Below are 20,136 nucleotides of genomic sequence, written 5' to 3' on the forward strand. Positions count from 1 at the left end.
AACAAAATGTCCCCAGTTGGTCAATTTTTACTTTGTTTACTATTCTTGTAAAACACGTCCACACACACACACACACACACACACACACACACACACACACACACACACACGCGCGCGCGCACACGCACGCTATGTAAAGCTCTGTTGTCATGTAGCCTGTCTGATTGTGTAGCTGTAGAATAGCTACATTGTTCTCCAGTATGTAGGGGTCAGGGGTCAGGGTTAGAACAGGGCTGGACGGCTCCGTTCTCCAGTATGTAGGGGTCAGGGGTCAGGGTTAGAACAGGGCTGGACAGCTCCGTTCTCCAGTATGTATGGGTCAGGGGTCAGGGGTTAGAAGAGCGCTGCCGCCAGGTGGTGTAGGTAGGAAACAACACCTCCACTCCCCTGATCCTCAACACGGGGGCCCCACAAGGGTGCGTGCTCAGCCCCCTCCTGTACTCCCTGTTCACCCATGACTGGGTGGCCATGCAGACGTCACAACAGTAGTAGGCTTGATTACCAACAACGACGAGACGGCCTACAGGGAGGAGGTGAGGGCCCTGGGAGTGTGGTGTCAGGAAAATAACCGCACACTCAATGTCAACAAAACAAAGGAGATGATCGTGGACTTCAGGAAACCGCAGAGGGAGCAGCCTGCTGTCCACATCGACGGGACAGTAGTGGAGAAGGTGGAAAGTTCCTTGGCGTACATATCACTGACAAACTGAAATGGTCCACCCATTCAGACAGTGTGGTGAAGAAGGCACAACAGCGCCTCAGGAGGCTGAAGAAATGAGGCGTGTCACCTAAAACCCTCACAAACTTTTACAGATGTACAATTGAGAGCATCCTGTCGGGCTGTGTCACCGCCTGGTACGGCAACTGCACCGCCTGCAACCGTAAGGCTCTCCAGAGGATAGTGCAGTCTGCACAACGCATCACCGGGGGCAAACTACCTGCCCTCCAGGACACCTGCAGCACCCGATGTCACAGGAAGGCCAAAAAGATCATCAAGGACAACAACCACCCGAGTCACTGCCTGTTCACCTCGTTACCATCCAGAAGGCGAGGTCAGTACAGGTGCATCAAAGCAGGGACCGAGAGACTGAAAAACAGCTTCTATCTCAAGGCCATCAGACTGTTAAACAGCCACCACTAACACAGAGAGGCTGCTGCCTACAGACAGACCTGAAATCACTGGCCACTTTATTAAATGGAACACTGTCACTTTAATAATGTTTACATATTTTGCATTACTCATCTCATATGTATATACTGTATTTACTATTCTACTGTATCTTAGTCCATGTATTACTCATCTCATATGTATATACTGTATTCTATTATACTGTATCTTAGTCTATGCTGCTCTGACATTGCTCGTCCATATATTTATATATTCTTAATTCCATTCCTTAGATTTGTGTGTATTAGGTATTTGTTGTGAACTTGTTAGATATCACAGTCACTCACTACTCATAAAGCATCAAAAACAGCAAGTACAGTTAAATACCACCACACTGTCAAAAAGGGGAACCATTATATATGATATTTTGTCCATTTCACCCAGCCCTAGGATACCTTGACATATACACTGTCTCTTTATACTAAATGTATTTATAGGCACCTGTGGAGGTTTAAAGTGTCATAAATTCTTCAAATGTGATTATGTTGGAGTATAAAGGGTTAACTAGACCCAGTAGAAGTCTCTAAACCTCCTTCCTTAATGAGAGCAAGGACCAGGGGTGTGTCCTGCTCTTTGGAGGAGTGCCATCCTCCCTCCCCTTCCAGTCTCCCTGCCTCTCTCTGCCTAGCAGTGCCCTCCCCTCTGTCTCTCCCTGCCTCTCTCTGCCTAGCAGTGCCCTCCCCTCTGTCTCTCCCTGCCTCTCTCTGCCTAGCAGTGCCCTCCCCTCCAGTCTCCCTCCCTCTCTCTGCCTAGCAGTGCCCTCCCCTCTGTCTCTCCCTGCCTCTCTCTGCCTAGCAGTGCCCTCCCCTCTGTCTCTCCCTGCCTCTCTCTGCCTAGCAGTGCCCTCCCCTCTGTCTCTCCCTGCCTCTCTCTGCCTAGCAGTGCCCTCCCCTCTGTCTCTCCCTGCCGCTCTCTGCCTAGCAGTGCCCTCCCCTCTGTCTCTCCCTGCCTCTCTCTGCCTAGCAGTGCCCTCCCCTCTGTCTCTCCCTGCCTCTCTCTGCCTAGCAGTGCCCTCCCCTCTGTCTCTCCCTGCCTCTCTCTGCCGAGCAGTGCCCTCCCCTCTGTCTCTCCCTGCCTCTCTCTGCCTAGCAGTGCCCTCCCCTCCAGTCTCCCTGCCTCTCTCTGCCTAGCAGTGCCCTCCCCTCTAGGTGTCTCTCCCTGCCGCTCTCTGCCTAGCAGTGCCCTCCCCTCTATGTGTCTCTCCCTGCCGCTCTCTCTCCCCCTCCCCTCTTCTCCCTGTCCCTCAGTTCCCTCCCCTCCCTGCCTTTCTCTGGCTCTCCTCCCTTCTAGTCTTTCTCTCTCACTCTCTCTCTCTCTCCCTGCCTCCCTCTCCCTGGTCACCTCAGTAGCAACCAGAGAGAGAGCAACAGAAGGGAAACACACATAGACAGAATGGACGCTCGCTGTGGGACTAACAACACTATGACTCTCTGCAGCAGTAGCAGTGCAGTAGCATTCCTCAGCTGGGCTCTCTGCAGTGACAGTCAGGGAGAGTGTCAGGAACAGTAGTAACTAGCTATAGCTCTGCTCTGTGACAAACCCCAGGGCCTACAGCAACCCACCTTGGACCTTATCAAGAGGAACTATCTTACAGGAACTAACCTCCACCCCCCCTCTCTGCCCTCCCCCGACCGTGCCATGTGTACTGTCCTGCAGGTGTTCCTGAAGGAAGAGCTGGAACACAGGCTGGAGAAGGAGAGGGAAGAGGTGCGGAGACAGGCAGGCATGGTGATCCGGGCACACATACTCAGCTATGTGGCAAGGTGGGTACTGGAGCCGGGCAAGGAGGAGGAGGGGTGGGTAGTGGAGCCGGGCCTGGGGTAGAGGGCTGGGGGTGGGTACTGGAGCCGGGCCTGGGGAAGAGGGCTGGGGGTGGGTACTGGAGCCGGGCCTGGGGAAGAGGGCTGGGGGTGGGTAGTGGAGCTGGGCAAGGAGGAGGAGGGGTGGGTAGTGGAGCCGGGCCTGGGGTAGAGGCCTGGGGGTGGGTACTGGAGCCGGGCCTGCGTTAGAGGCCTGGGGGTGGGTACTGGAGCCGGGCCTGGGGGTGGGTAGTGGAGCCGGGCCTGTGGAAGAGGCCTGGGGGTGGGTACTGGAGCCGGCCTGGGGAAGAGGTCTCGGGGTGCACTGTATGTATTTGAGCATGCATGTGTGAATGTTTTTGTTTATACAAATTATTCTGTGAGGGAAGTGGCAGTGTTACGACAGTGTTATTGTGACCTTTTAACCCTGTATTTGGACTGTGTTTGGACTGTGTTGGACTGTATTTGGACTGTGTTGGACTGTGTTGGACTGTGTTGGACTATGTTTGACTGTGTTGGACCGTGTTGGACTATGTTTGGACCGTGTTTGACTGTGTTTGGACTGTGTTTGACTGTGTTGGACTGTGTTGGACTGTGTTGGACTGTGTTTGGACTGTGTTTGGACTGTGTTGGACTGTGTTTGGACTGTGTTGGACTGTGTTGGACTGTGTTGGACTGTGTTGGACTATGTTTGACTGTGTTGGACTGTGTTGGACTGTGTTGGACTATATTTGGACCGTGTTTGACTGTGTTTGGACTGTGTTGGACTGTGTTGGACTGTGTTGGACTATGTTTGGACCGTGTTTGACTGTGTTTGGACTGTGTTGGACTGTGTTTGACTGTGTTGGACTATGTTTGGACCATGTTTGGACTGTGTTTGGACCGTGTTGGGACCGTGTTGGACCGTGTTGGACTCTGTTTGGACTGTGTTTGGGACTGTGTTTGGGACTGTGTTTGGGACTGTGTTTGGACTGTGTTTGGACTGTGTTGGACTGTGTTTGGACTGTGTTGGGACCGTGTTGGGACCGTGTTGGACCGTGTTGGACTGTGTTTGGGACTGTGTTTGGGACTGTGTTTGGGACGGTGTTTGGACTGTGTTTGGACTGTGTTTGGACTGTGTTGGGACTGTGTTTGGACTGGACTGTGTTGGACTGTGTTTGGACCGTGTTGGACTGTGTTTGACTGTGTTTGGACGGCGTTTGGACTGTGTTGAACTGTGTTTGGGACTGTGTTTGGAGTGTGTTTGGACTGTGTTGGGACTGTGTTTGGACTGGACTGTGTTGGACTGTGTTTGGACCATGTTGGACTGTGTTTGGACGGCGTTTGGACTGTGTTGAACTGTGTTTGGAGTGTGTTGGGACTGTTGGACTGTGGTTACACCGTGTTTGACTGTGTTGGACTGTGTTGGACTGTGTTGGACTGTGTTTGGACTGTGTTGGACTGTGTTTGGGACTGTGTTTGGGACTGTGTTTGGGACTGTGTTGGACTGTGTTTGGACTGTGTTGGACTGTGTTTGGACTGTGTTTGGACTGTGTTGGACTGTGTTGGACTGTGTTTGACTGTGTTGGACTGTGTTTGACTATGTTTGACTGTGTTGGACTATGTTTGGACCGTGTTTGACTGTGTTTGGACTGTGTTTGACTGTGTTGGACTGTGTTGGACTGTGTTTGGACTGTGTTTGGACTGTGTTTGGACTGTGTTTGGACTGTGTTGGACTATGTTTGGACCGTGTTTGACCGTGTTTGGACTGTGTTTGGACCGTGTTGGGACCGTGTTGGACCGTGTTGGACTGTGTTTGGACTGTGTTTGGGACTGTGTTTGGGACTGTGTTTGGGACTGTGTTTGGGACTGTGTTTGGGACTGTGTTTGGACTGTGTTGGACTGTGTTGGGACTGTGTTTGGACTGGACTGTGTTGGACTGTGTTTGGACCGTGTTGGACTGTGTTTGACTGTGTTTGGACGGCGTTTGGACTGTGTTGAACTGTGTTTGGGACTGTGTTTGGAGTGTGTTTGGACTGTGTTGGGACTGTGTTTGGACTGGACTGTGTTGGACTGTGTTTGGACCATGTTGGACTGTGTTTGACTGTGTTTGGACGGCGTTTGGACTGTGTTGAACTGTGTTTGGAGTGTGTTGGGACTGTTGGACTGTGGTTACACCGTGTTTGACTGTGTTGGACTGTGTTGGACTGTGTTGGACTGTGTTGGGACTGTGTTGGACTGTGTTGGACTGTGTTTGGGACTGTGTTTGGGACTGTGTTTGGAATTGTGTTGGACTATGTTTGGACTGTGTTGGACTGTGTTTGGACTGGACTGTGTTGGACTGTGTTGGACTGTGTTGGACGGTGTTGGACAGTGTTTGGACTGTGTTGGACAGTGTTTGGACTGTGTTGGACAGTGTTTGGACTGTGTTGGGACTGTGTTTGGGACTGTGTTTGGAATTGTGTTGGACTATGTTTGGACTGTGTTTGGACTGTGTTTGGACTGGACTGTGTTGGACTGTGTTGGACTGTGTTTGGGACTGTGTTTGGGACTGTGTTTGGACTGTGTTTGGGACTGTGTTTGGAATTGTGTTGGACTATGTTTGGTCTGTGTTTGGTCTGTGTTTGGACTGTGTTGGACTGTGTTTGGACTGTGTTTGGACTGGACTGTGTTGGAGTCAGTTACAGTCAGAGTAGAGTAGAGCTCCAGGTAGAGTAGAGCTCCAGACAGAGTAGAGTAGAGCTCCAGGTAGAGTAGAGCTCCAGGTAGAGTAGAGTAGAGCTCCAGACAGAGTAGAGTAGAGCTCCAGACAGAGTAGAGTAGAGCTCCAGACAGAGTAGAGTAGAGCTCCAGACAGAGTAGAGTAGAGCTCCAGACAGAGTAGAGTAGAGTAGAGCTCCAGACAGAGTAGAGTAGAGTAGAGCTCCAGACAGAGTAGAGTAGAGTAGAGCTCCAGACAGAGTAGAGAGTAGAGTAGAGTCCCCATAGGAATCACTATAGGAGGTAGTGACTGACTCTGTGTCCCCATAGGAATCACTATAGGAGGTAGTGACTGACTCTATGTCCCCATAGGAAGCACTATAGGAGGTAGTGACTGACTCTCTGTGTCCCCATAGGAAGCACTATAGGAGGTAGTGACTGACTCTATGTCCCCATAGGAAGCACTATAGGAGGTAGTGACTGACTCTCTGTGTCCCCATAGGAATCACTATAGGAGGTAGTGACTGACTCTGTGTCCCCATAGGAAGCACTATAGGAGGTAGTGACTGACTCTATGTCCCCATAGGAAGCACTATAGGAGGTAGTGACTGACTCTATGTGTCCCCATAGGAAGCACTATAGGAGGTAGTGACTGACTCTGTGTCCCCATAGGAAGCACTATAGGAGGTAGTGACTGACTCTGTGTCCCCATAGGAAGCACTATAGGAGGTAGTGACTGACTCTGTGTCCCCATAGGAATCACTATAGGAGGTAGTGACTGACTCTATGTGTCCCCATAGGAAGCACTATAGGAGGTAGTGACTGACTCTATGTGTCCCCATAGGAATCACTATAGGAGGTAGTGACTGACTCTATGTGTCCCCATAGGAAGCACTATAGGAGGTAGTGACTGACTCTGTGTGTCCCCATAGGAATCACTATAGGAGGTAGTGACTGACTCTGTGTCCCCATAGGAAGCACTATAGGAGGGTCCTGACTGACTCTGTGTGTCCCCATAGGAATCACTATAGGAGGTAGTGACTGACTCTGTGTCCCCATAGGAAGCACTATAGGAGGGTCCTGACTGACTCTATGTGTCCCCATAGGAAGCACTATAGGAGGGTCCTGACTGACTCTGTGTCCCCATAGGAAGCACTATAGGAGGTAGTGACTGACTCTGTGTCCCCATAGGAAGCACTATAGGAGGTAGTGACTGACTCTGTGTCCCCATAGGAAGCACTATAGGAGGTAGTGACTGACTCTGTGTCCCCATAGGAAGCACTATAGGAGGTAGTGACTGACTCTATGTGTCCCCATAGGAAGCACTATAGGAGGTAGTGACTGACTCTATGTGTCCCCATAGGAAGCACTATAGGAGGTAGTGACTGACTCTGTGTCCCCATAGGAAGCACTATAGGAGGTAGTGACTGACTCTGTGTCCCCATAGGAAGCACTATAGGAGGTAGTGACTGACTCTGTGTGTCCCCATAGGAATCACTATAGGAGGTAGTGACTGACTCTATGTGTCCCCATAGGAAGCACTATAGGAGGTAGTGACTGACTCTATGTGTCCCCATAGGAATCACTATAGGAGGTAGTGACTGACTCTGTGTCCCCATAGGAAGCACTATAGGAGGTAGTGACTGACTATGTGTCCCCATAGGAAGCACTATAGGAGGTAGTGACTGACTCTGTGTGTCCCCATAGGAAGCACTATAGGAGGTAGTGACTGACTCTGTGTCCCCATAGGAAGCACTATAGGAGGTAGTGACTGACTCTGTGTGTCCCCATAGGAAGCACTATAGGAGGTAGTGACTGACTCTGTGTCCCCATAGGAAGCACTATAGGAGGTAGTGACTGACTCTGTGTCCCCATAGGAAGCACTATAGGAGGTAGTGACTGACTCTATGTGTCCCCATAGGAAGCACTATAGGAGGTAGTGACTGACTCTGTGTCCCCATAGGAAGCACTATAGGAGGTAGTGACTGACTCTGTGTCCCCATAGGAAGCACTATAGGAGGTAGTGACTGACTCTGTGTGTCCCCATAGGAAGCACTATAGGAGGTAGTGACTGACTCTGTGTGTCCCCATAGGAAGCACTATAGGAGGTAGTGACTGACTCTGTGTCCCCATAGGAATCACTATAGGAGGTAGTGACTGACTCTGTGTCCCCATAGGAAGCACTATAGGAGGTAGTGACTGACTCTATGTGTCCCCATAGGAAGCACTATAGGAGGGTCCTGACTGACTCTGTGTCCCCATAGGAAGGACTATAGGAGGTAGTGACTGACTCTATGTGTCCCCATAGGAAGCACTATAGGAGGTAGTGACTGACTCTGTGTCCCCATAGGAAGCACTATAGGAGGTAGTGACTGACTCTGTGTCCCCATAGGAAGCACTATAGGAGGTAGTGACTGACTCTGTGTCCCCATAGGAAGCACTATAGGAGGTAGTGACTGACTCTGTGTGTCCCCATAGGAAGCACTATAGGAGGTAGTGACTGACTCTGTGTGTCCCCATAGGAAGCACTATAGGAGGTAGTGACTGACTCTATGTGTCCCCATAGGAAGCACTATAGGAGGTAGTGACTGACTCTATGTGTCCCCATAGGAAGCACTATAGGAGGTAGTGACTGACTCTGTGTCCCCATAGGAAGCACTATAGGAGGTAGTGACTGACTCTGTGTGTCCCCATAGGAAGCACTATAGGAGGTAGTGACTGACTCTGTGTGTCCCCATAGGAAGCACTATAGGAGGTAGTGACTGACTCTGTGTCCCCATAGGAAGCACTATAGGAGGTAGTGACTGACTCTATGTCCCCATAGGAAGCACTATAGGAGGTAGTGACTGACTCTGTGTGTCCCCATAGGAAGCACTATAGGAGGTAGTGACTGACTCTGTGTGTCCCCATAGGAAGCACTATAGGAGGTAGTGACTGACTCTGTGTGTCCCCATAGGAAGCACTATAGGAGGTAGTGACTGACTCTATGTGTCCCCATAGGAAGCACTATAGGAGGTAGTGACTGACTCTATGTGTCCCCATAGGAAGCACTATAGGAGGTAGTGACTGACTCTATGTGTCCCCATAGGAAGCACTATAGGAGGTAGTGACTGACTCTGTGTCCCCATAGGAAGCACTATAGGAGGTAGTGACTGACTCTATGTGTCCCCATAGGAAGCACTATAGGAGGTAGTGACTGACTCTATGTGTCCCCATAGGAAGCACTATAGGAGGTAGTGACTGACTCTGTGTCCCCATAGGAAGCACTATAGGAGGTAGTGACTGACTCTGTGTCCCCATAGGAAGCACTATAGGAGGTAGTGACTGACTCTGTGTCCCCATAGGAAGCACTATAGGAGGTAGTGACTGACTCTGTGTCCCCATAGGAAGCACTATAGGAGGTAGTGACTGACTCTATGTGTCCCCATAGGAAGCACTATAGGAGGGTCCTGACTGACTCTGTGTCCCCATAGGAATCACTATAGGAGGTAGTGACTGACTCTATGTGTCCCCATAGGAAGCACTATAGGAGGTAGTGACTGACTATGTGTCCCAATAGGAAGCACTATAGGAGGTAGTGACTGACTCTATGTGTCCCCATAGGAAGCACTATAGGAGGTAGTGACTGACTCTGTGTCCCCATAGGAAGCACTATAGGAGGTAGTGACTGACTCTATGTGTCCCCATAGGAAGCACTATAGGAGGTAGTGACTGACTCTATGTGTCCCCATAGGAAGCACTATAGGAGGTAGTGACTGACTCTATGTGTCCCCATAGGAAGCACTATAGGAGGGTCCTGACTGACTCTGTGTCCCCATAGGAAGCACTATAGGAGGTAGTGACTGACTCTCTGTGTCCCCATAGGAATCACTATAGGAGGTAGTGACTGACTCTATGTCCCCATAGGAAGCACTATAGGAGGTAGTGACTGACTCTGTGTCCCCATAGGAAGCACTATAGGAGGTAGTGACTGACTCTGTGTCCCCATAGGAAGCACTATAGGAGGTAGTGACTGACTCTATGTGTCCCCATAGGAAGCACTATAGGAGGGTCCTGACTGACTCTGTGTCCCCATAGGAATCACTATAGGAGGTAGTGACTGACTCTATGTGTCCCCATAGGAAGCACTATAGGAGGTAGTGACTGACTCTATGTGTCCCCATAGGAAGCACTATAGGAGGTAGTGACTGACTATGTGTCCCAATAGGAAGCACTATAGGAGGTAGTGACTGACTCTATGTGTCCCCATAGGAAGCACTATAGGAGGTAGTGACTGACTCTGTGTCCCCATAGGAAGCACTATAGGAGGTAGTGACTGACTCTATGTGTCCCCATAGGAAGCACTATAGGAGGTAGTGACTGACTCTGTGTCCCCATAGGAAGCACTATAGGAGGTAGTGACTGACTCTGTGTCCCCATAGGAAGCACTATAGGAGGTAGTGACTGACTCTATGTGTCCCCATAGGAAGCACTATAGGAGGTAGTGACTGACTCTGTGTGTCCCCATAGGAAGCACTATAGGAGGTAGTGACTGACTCTGTGTCCCCATAGGAAGCACTATAGGAGGGTCCTGACTGACTCTATGTGTCCCCATAGGAAGCACTATAGGAGGTAGTGACTGACTCTATGTGTCCCCATAGGAAGCACTATAGGAGGTAGTGACTGACTCTGTGTCCCCATAGGAAGCACTATAGGAGGTAGTGACTGACTCTGTGTCCCCATAGGAAGCACTATAAGAGGTAGTGACTGACTCTATGTGTCCCCATAGGAAGCACTATAGGAGGTAGTGACTGACTCTGTGTCCCCATAGGAAGCACTATAGGAGGTAGTGACTGACTCTGTGTCCCCATAGGAAGCACTATAGGAGGTAGTGACTGACTCTGTGTCCCCATAGGAAGCACTATAGGAGGGTCCTGACTGACTCTGTGTCCCCATAGGAAGCACTATAGGAGGTAGTGACTGACTCTGTGTCCCCATAGGAAGCACTATAGGAGGTAGTGACTGACTCTGTGTCCCCATAGGAAGCACTATAGGAGGTAGTGACTGACTCTATGTGTCCCCATAGGAAGCACTATAGGAGGTAGTGACTGACTCTGTGTCCCCATAGGAAGCACTATAGGAGGTAGTGACTGACTCTGTGTCCCCATAGGAAGCACTATAGGAGGTAGTGACTGACTCTGTGTCCCCATAGGAAGCACTATAGGAGGTAGTGACTGACTATGTGTCCCCATAGGAATCACTATAGGAGGTAGTGACTGACTCTGTGTCCCCATAGGAAGCACTATAGGAGGTAGTGACTGACTCTATGTGTCCCCATAGGAAGCACTATAAGAGGTAGTGACTGACTCTATGTGTCCCCATAGGAATCACTATAGGAGGTAGTGACTGACTCTGTGTCCCCATAGGAAGCACTATAGGAGGTAGTGACTGACTCTATGTGTCCCCATAGGAAGCACTATAGGAGGTAGTGACTGACTCTGTGTCCCCATAGGAAGCACTATAGGAGGTAGTGACTGACTCTGTGTCCCCATAGGAAGCACTATAGGAGGTAGTGACTGACTCTGTGTCCCCATAGGAAGCACTATAGGAGGTAGTGACTGACTCTGTGTCCCCATAGGAAGCACTATAGGAGGTAGTGACTGACTCTATGTGTCCCCATAGGAAGCACTATAGGAGGTAGTGACTGACTCTATGTGTCCCCATAGGAAGCACTATAGGAGGTAGTGACTGACTCTATGTGTCCCCATAGGAAGCACTATAGGAGGGTCCTGACTGACTCTGTGTGTCCCCATAGGAAGCACTATAGGAGGTAGTGACTGACTCTGTGTCCCCATAGGAAGGACTATAGGAGGTAGTGACTGACTCTATGTGTCCCCATAGGAAGCACTATAGGAGGTAGTGACTGACTCTATGTGTCCCCATAGGAAGCACTATAGGAGGTAGTGACTGACTCTGTGTCCCCATAGGAAGCACTATAGGAGGTAGTGACTGACTCTGTGTCCCCATAGGAAGCACTATAGGAGGTAGTGACTGACTCTATGTGTCCCCATAGGAAGCACTATAGGAGGTAGTGACTGACTCTCTGTGTCCCCATAGGAAGCACTATAGGAGGTAGTGACTGACTCTCTGTGTCCCCATAGGAAGCACTATAGGAGGTAGTGACTGACTCTATGTGTCCCCATAGGAAGCACTATAGGAGGTAGTGACTGACTCTGTGTCCCCATAGGAAGCACTATAGGAGGGTCCTGACCAGCACCATCACCATCCAGAAGAACTACAGGGCTCACTACTGGAGACGCGTGTTCCTGCGGCTCCGCGCTGCAGCTGTCCTTCTGCAGAAACACCAGCGTGGTCAGCTGGCCCGAGGCCTCTATCGACAGCTCTCTGACGAGAAACGGAGGAGGGAGGAGGAGGAGACGAGGAGGAGGGAGGAGGAGGAGAGGAGGAGGAGGGAGGAGGAGGAGAGCAGGAGGCTGGAAGAGGAAACGAGACGAGAGCAGGAGGAACGGAGGAGGAGGGAGGAAGAGGAGGTGGAGCGGAGGAGGAGAGAGGAAGAGGAGGAGGAGCGGAGGAGGAGAGAGGAAGAGGAGGAGAGACAGAGGGTGTTAGAGCTGGAGGAGTTGAGGAGGAAGGAGGAGAGACTGAGACTACAACAGGAGCAGGAAGCACTGAGTAGAAAAGAGGAGGAGCTTAGCAACGGACAGGAAGAGAAGAGAAACACTACAGCTAACAGGTACACCAACATACACTGGTACTGTCAGCCATCAGCCAACAAACATACACTGGTACTGTACTGTCAGCCATCAGCCAACCAACATACACTGGTACTGTACTGTCAGCCATCAGCCAACCAACATACACTGGTACTGTACTGTCAGCCATCAGCCAACCAACATACACTGGTACTGAACTGTCAGTCATCAGCCAACCAACATACACTGGTACTGAACTGTCAGCCATCAGCCAACCAACATACACTGGTACTGTACTGTCAGCCAACCAACATACACTGGTACTGTACTGTCAGCCATCAGCCAACCAACATACACTGGTACGGTACTGTCAACCATCAGCCAACCAACATACACTGGTACTGAACTGTCAGCCATCAGCCAACCAACATACACTGGTACTGAACTGTCAGCCATCAGCCAGCCAACATACACTGGTACTGTCAGCCATCAGCCAACCAACATACACTGGTACTGTCAGCCATCAGCCAACCAACATACACTGGTACTGTACTGTCAGCCATCAGCCAACCAACATACACTGGTACTGAACTGTCAGCCATCAGCCAACCAACATACACTGGTAATGAACTGTCAGCCATCAGCCAGCCAATATACACTGGTACTGTACTGTCAGCCATCAGCCAACCAACATACACTGGTACTGTACTGTCAGCCATCAGCCAACCAACATACACTGGTACTGTACTGTCAGCCATCAGCCAACCAACATACACTGGTACTGAACTGTCAGCCATCAGCCAGCCACCATACACTGGTACTGTACTGTCAGCTATCAGCCAACCAACATACACTGGTACTGAACTGTCAGCCATCAGCCAACCAACATACACTGGTACTGTACTGTCAGCCATCAGCCAACCAACATACACTGGTACTGTACTGTCAGCCATCAGCCAACCAACATACACTGGTACTGTACTGTCAGCTATCAGCCAACCAACATACACTGGTACTGAACTGTCAGCCATCAGCCAACCAACATACACTGGTACTGTACTGTCAGCCATCAGCCAACCAACATACACTGGTACTGTACTGTCAGCCATCAGCCAACCAACATGAATTGGTACTGAACTGTCAGCCATCAGCCAACCAACATACACTGGTACTGAACTGTCAGCCATCAGCCAACCAACATACACTGGTACTGTACTGTCAGCCATCAGCCAACCAACATACACTGGTACTGTACTGTCAGCCATCAGCCAACCAACATACACTGGTACTGTACTGTCAACCATCAGCCAACCAACATACACTGGTACTGTACAGTCAGCCATCAGCCAACCAACATACACTGGTACTGAACTGTCAGCCATTAGCCAACCAACATACACTGGTACTGTCAGCCATCAGCCAACCAACATACACTGGTACTGAACTGTCAGCCAACCAACATACACTGGTACTGTACTGTCAGCCATCAGCCAACCAACATACACTGGTACTGAACTGTCAGCCATCAGCCAACCAACATACACTGGTACTGTACTGTCAGCCATCAGCCAACCAACATACACTGGTACTGTACAGTCAGCCATCAGCCAACCAACATACACTGGTACTGTACTGTCAGCCATCAGCCAACCAACATACACTGGTACTGTACTGTTAGCCATCAGCCAACCAACATACACTGGTACTGTCAGCCATCAGCCAACCAACATACACTGGTACTGTACTGTCAGCTATCAGCCAACCAACATACACTGGTACTGTACTGTCAGCCATCAGCCAACCAACATACACTGGTACTGTACTGTCAGCCATCAGCCAGCCAACATACACTGGTACTGAACTGTCAGCCATCAGCCAACCAACATACACTGGTACTGTACTGTCAGCCATCAGCCAACCAACATACACTGGTACTGTACTGTCAGCCATCAGCCAACCAACATACACTGGTACTCTACTGTCAGCCATCAGCCAGCCAACATACACTGGTACTGTACTGTCAGCCATCAGCCAACCAACATACACTGGTACTGTACTGTCAGCCATCAGCCAACCAACATACACTGGTACTGTACTGTCAGCCATCAGCCAACCAACATACACTGGTACTGAACTGTCAGCCATCAGCCAACCAACATACACTGGTACTGAACTGTCAGCCATCAGCCAACCAACATACACTGGTACTGAACTGTCAGCCATCAGCCAACCAAAATACACTGGTCCTTAACTGTCAGCCATCAGCCAACCAACATACACTGGTACTGTACTGTCAGCCATCAGCCAACCAACATACACTGGTACGGTACTGTCAGCCATCAGCCAACCAACATACACTGGTACTGTACTGTCAGCCATCAGCCAACCAACATACACTGGTACTGTACTGTCAGCCATCAGCCAACCAACATACACTGGTACTGAACTGTCAGCCATCAGCCAACCAACATACACTGGTACTGAACTGTCAGCCATCAGCCAACCAAAATACACTGGTACTGAACTGTCAGCCATCAGCCAACCAACATACACTGGTACTGAACTGTCAGCCATCAGCCAACCAAAATACACTGGTACTGTACTGTCAGCCATCAGCCAACCAACATACACTGGTACTGAACTGTCAGCCATCAGCCAACCAACATACACTGGTACTGAACTGTCAGCCATCAGCCAACCAAAATACACTGGTACTGAACTGTCAGCCATCAGCCAACCAACATACACTGGTACTGAACTGTCAGCCATCAGCCAACCAAAATACACTGGTACTGTACTGTCAGCCATCAGCCAACCAACATACACTGGTACTGTACTGTCAGCCATCTGCCAACCAACATACACTGGTACTGTACTGTCAACCATCAGCCAACCAACATACACTGGTACTGTACTGTCAGCCATCAGCCAACCAACATACACTGGTACTGTACTGTCAACCATCAGCCAACCAACATACACTGGTACTGTACAGTCAGCCATCAGCCAACCAACATACACTGGTACTGAACTGTCAGCCATCAGCCAACCAACATACACTGGTACTGTCAGCCATCAGCCAACCAACATACACTGGTACTGTACTGTCAGCCATCAGCCAACCAACATACACTGGTACTGTACTGTCAACCATCAGCCAACCAACATACACTGGTACTGTACTGTCAGCCATCAGCCAACCAACATACACTGGTACTGTACTGTCAACCATCAGCCAACCAACATACACTGGTACTGTACTGTCAGCCATCAGCCAACCAACATACACTGGTACTGAACTGTCAGCCATCAGCCAACCAAAATACACTGGTACTGTACTGTCAGCCATCAGCCAACCAACATACACTGGTACTGTACTGTCAGCCATCAGCCAACCAACATACACTGGTACGGTACTGTCAGCCATCAGCCAACCAACATACACTGGTACTGTACTGTCAGCCATCAGCCAACCAACATACACTGGTACTGTACTGTCAGCCATCAGCCAACCAACATACACTGGTACTGTACTGTCAGCCATCAGCCAACCAACATACACTGGTACTGAACTGTCAGCCATCAGCCAACCAACATACACTGGTACGGTACTGTCAGCCATCAGCCAACCAACATACACTGGTACTGTACTGTCAGCCATCAGCCAACCAACATACACTGGTACTGTCAGCCATCAGCCAACCAACATACACTGGTACTGTCAGCCATCAGCCAACCAACATACACTGGTACTGAACTGTCAGCCAACAACACATTGCTTTGTCTGCAATACTCTCTTGAATCTCCCCATCTAATCATGTTCTTTCTCTTCTTCCCTCCCTTTAGGAACTCCCTGAGGAAGGATCATCTTGCTCCCTATAAGGAGGTGTACCACAAGGAGGTGTCCCTGTCCCACTCCCTGCACCCCCACACCTCCGAGGAGGAGTCCCGTCAGATGGAGGAGATCCTTCGGCTGGAGAAGGAGATTGAGCGTCTGCAGCGCCAGAAGGAGGACGGGGTGTCCATGTTAGGGGACGGCCTGAGAGGGAGCAGGGAGGAGCTCCGGCAGAGGAGGGACGCAGAGATCTACCGGCTGGAGAAGGAGGCGTCTCGCGTGGCCACAGAGTTCCTGGAGCTCCTGGACTTTGGGGGTCTGGAACAGAGTTTGTCCAGCGAGGAGAACCTCCACGACCCCTCAGAGAGCACCGCTCCCCTGGCCCGGGCCGAGGAGGAGGTGGATGAGGGCTTCCATACTAAGGAGGAGTGTCCCGGTAGTGGTATCCCCCTTCCTGACTTCCCTCTCCCTGCGGAGATCCCTCTGGACCAGGAGCTGTTCTCCTCCCTCCCTCCTCCTCCTCCGGCCTTTGCTGAGGGACTAGTAGCACAGGCCCTTGCCCTCTCACAGGCCCCGTGTTGCCCCCCTGTTTACTACCCCCTCACCTCCTATGGATCTAGTGTCCCTACACACCACCCTGCTCCTCCACCTCCTCTCCCTGCCCTCACCACCGGAGGAGGTAAAGCTTTGTGCCACCAACCCACCAGGAGAACAGAGGTGGCTCCAGACACCAACAGAGTACCCAGAAGATTCGAGGTTATACCCAACAGACCCTGCGCCAGGGTAGACGTTATGCCCACCACAGTCCCCGAGGCTGTGCCAGTGAGAAGAGCAGACGTGGTTCCCTCTAGGGTTATGCCCACTGTGCCTGTCCCAGGGGCCAGGGAGGTCAGAGAGGAGGTGTCATTCAGCATCCTACCAGACACAGAGTCAGACTGTGACCAGGAGGAGTTTGAGGAGGTGCAGGGAAGTACAGGCTCGGGAGACGGAGCCAGTATCACGGACGGACATGCTACTGATGAGGACGTGCTGAGGAAATCATCCTGTACTCAGAACAGCCTGGACTCCTTCAGAGGCAGCTCAGACTCTGTGAGTAGCATGTTTACAAACCTGTACTACATTTAATGTTAGTCATTTAGCATCCGCTCTTTTCAAGACCGATATGCTGAAACAGATCGATATGCTGAAACAGATCGATATGCTGAAACAGATCGATATGCTGAAACAGATCGATATGCTGAAACAGATCGATATGCTGAAACAGATCGATATGCTGAAACAGATCGATATGCTGAAACAGATCGATATGCTGAAACAGATCGATATGCTGAAACAGATCGATATGCTGAAACAGATCGATATGCTGAAACAGATCGATATGCTGAAACAGATCGATATGCTGAAACAGATCGATATGCTGAAACAGATCGATATGCTGAAACTGATCGATATGCTGAAACAGATCGATATGCTGAAACAGATCGATATGCTGAAACAGATCGATATGCTGAAACAGATCGATATGCTGAAACAGATCGATATGCTGAAAGTGTTAAAAGAGTGTTTTCCTTCAGCTTTTTAGCCACTATGATACGGTGTTACAGTAGATGTACATTGAAATGGATTGTCCTGATATTGACCTAGTACTCATATCTAGCGACACAGATCCGTTGGACGGAAGTACATCCTTCTACAGCATGTGTTTCACAGATCACATGGCTCCCATTCATATTGTTCTGGCTTGACAGACTACAGCTAGAGCTGTTGTGGTGACCGTATTACTGCCACACGGGCAATAATGAGTCATGACCGCAGTAAAATTCCACATGACCGTTGAGTCACAGTAATCTCCTTTTCTGCACTCTGGACATACTTTGGTGGTACCTAACTTGCTGGTACTCAGGGCTCTATTGTCCCTCCATCAGGTCCTAATGACCTGGTACTCAGGGCTCTATTGTCCCTCCATCAGGTCCTAATGACCTGGTACTCAGGGCTCTATTGTCCCTCCATCAGGTCCTAATGACCTGGTACTCAGGGCTCTATTGTCCCTCCATCAAGGCCTAATGACCTGGTACTCAGGGCTCTATTGTCCCTCCATCAGGTCCTAATGACCTGGTACTCAGGGCTCTATTGTCCCTCCATCAGGTCCTAATGACCTGGTACTCAGGGCTCTATTGTCCCTCCATCAGGTCCTAATGGCCTGGTACTCAGGGCTCTATTGTCCCTCCATCAGGTCCTAATGACCTGGTACTCAGGGCTCTATTGTCTCTAACCACTCTGACATCAATGCAAATACAGCAGAAAATCACATCAAACACTTACCATCAAAACAGAATCATAGTTTTAAAACTCACTGTGATGATCAGTTTGAAGACAGAAGTTCAACAGCAGGTTTTAACAGTGTAAAACCTGGTAGTTGTGGATGTTGTTTCAAAGCCTAACAACAAAATGGACAGCGCTTTCTAAGGTGATGATTCATTCAAAACACCCATATGTATATTAGAGATTATGCATAAGCATAGGCCCATATATGAGCCCAAGCCTGAAAAAAAAACTGAATTAAAATAATAATTGTGCTGTTATACAGTACATAGCCTATCCACAGCAGAAAGACATAAAACATCACTGATTTAAGATGTCTTTGATACATAATTGGTCTAGGCGTAGGAACAGGCAACTGGTGGCCCCCCCCCGCAGACCTGGTACTCAGTACTCATTACTGTTGACAGTTAGAATAATAGGTAAGTTAGTCTAGCGGTCAGCTACTGTATCTAAACTTGTAGTAAGCACACCCCCCGGGGTGGGGCCCATTGATCATCAGTTATCATATTCAAAACTGCAAACATTTGTCTCCACCCTGTGGCGAAATGTGTGGAATCCAGGAAATGAACTCATCATGGATGTGGGTACGCAGTCCCACAAGTTGGTGGCCCCCACCCCCGTCTAAGTTGGTAGCCCCCACCCCCATCTAAGTTGGTGGCCCCCACCCCCGTCTAAGTTGGTAGCCCCCACCCCCATCTAAGTTGCTGACCCCCACCCCCATCTAAGTTGGTGGCCCCCACCCCCGTCTAAGTTGGTAGCCCCCACCCCCATCTAAGTTGCTGACCCCCACCCCCATCTAAGTTGGTAGCCCCCACCCCCATCTAAGTTGGTAGCCCCCACCCCCATCTAAGTTGGTGGCCCCCACCCCCGTCTAAGTTGGTAGCCCCCACCGCCATCTAAGTTGCTGACCCCCACCCCCATCTAAGTTGGTGGCCCCCACCCCTGTCTAAGTTGGTAGCCCCCACCCCCATCTAAGTTGCTGACCCCCACCCCCATCTAAGTTGCTGACCCCCACCCCCATCTAAGTTGGTAGCCCCCACCCCCATCTAAGTTGCTGGCCCCCACCCCCATCTAAGTTGGTAGCCCCCACCCCCATCTAAGTTGCTGGCCCCCACCCCCATCTAAGTTGGTAGCCCCCACTCCCATCTAAGTTGCCCTTCCCTGCTCTACCCTATACTCCAAAATGAAACAAATTATATTACTGGCCTTTGAGTGTAGACTGGATGCATCCTGGATAGACTGGTTACCTTCTGCTAGGCTCCAAACGTTCTATCCATGAGTCTGGGGAGAACATACAGCCCTAGGCTATGCTGTTGGTTCATTGATTGTGCAGGCCGGTTTACAATTAACCTACAATGTATAGTGAATAGCCTAGTTATAGGGGATTTTATAATAACTTTAACTATACAGTACCATGCGTTTATCTCCTCCCCTGTCAACAGTTTAATGAAATATGTTTTCAATAATTAAGCACTGGGTAGCTGCATGAACAGGGTAGGAGAGCCCATGGCATACAGAGTACTGGGTAGCTGCATGAACAGGGTAGGAGAGCCCATGGCATACAGAGTACTGGGTAGCTGCAGGAACAGGGCTGGAGAGACCATGGCATACAGAGTACTGGGTAGCTGCAGGAACAAGGTT

At 50.2% G+C, this 20,136-nt stretch overlaps 1 protein-coding gene across 1 annotated transcript in view; it reads left to right on the top strand.

The window, feature by feature from the left end:
* LOC139547260 (unconventional myosin-X-like) overlaps positions 1 to 17,755 on the top strand; it is a 157,773-nt gene extending 140,018 nt beyond the window's left edge. The window contains exons 19-22 of the mRNA XM_071356319.1: positions 2,825 to 2,931; positions 11,873 to 12,379; positions 16,185 to 17,262; positions 17,348 to 17,755. Of these exons, the coding sequence (XP_071212420.1) occupies positions 2,825 to 2,931; positions 11,873 to 12,379; positions 16,185 to 17,262; positions 17,348 to 17,755 (2,100 nt within the window). The remainder of the gene's footprint in view (positions 1 to 2,824; positions 2,932 to 11,872; positions 12,380 to 16,184; positions 17,263 to 17,347) is intronic.
* Positions 17,756 to 20,136: the final 2,381 nt, after the last annotated feature.

This window comes from Salvelinus alpinus, chromosome 20 (genome assembly GCF_045679555.1).
Source record: "Salvelinus alpinus chromosome 20, SLU_Salpinus.1, whole genome shotgun sequence".
Lineage (NCBI taxonomy): Eukaryota > Metazoa > Chordata > Actinopteri > Salmoniformes > Salmonidae > Salvelinus > Salvelinus alpinus.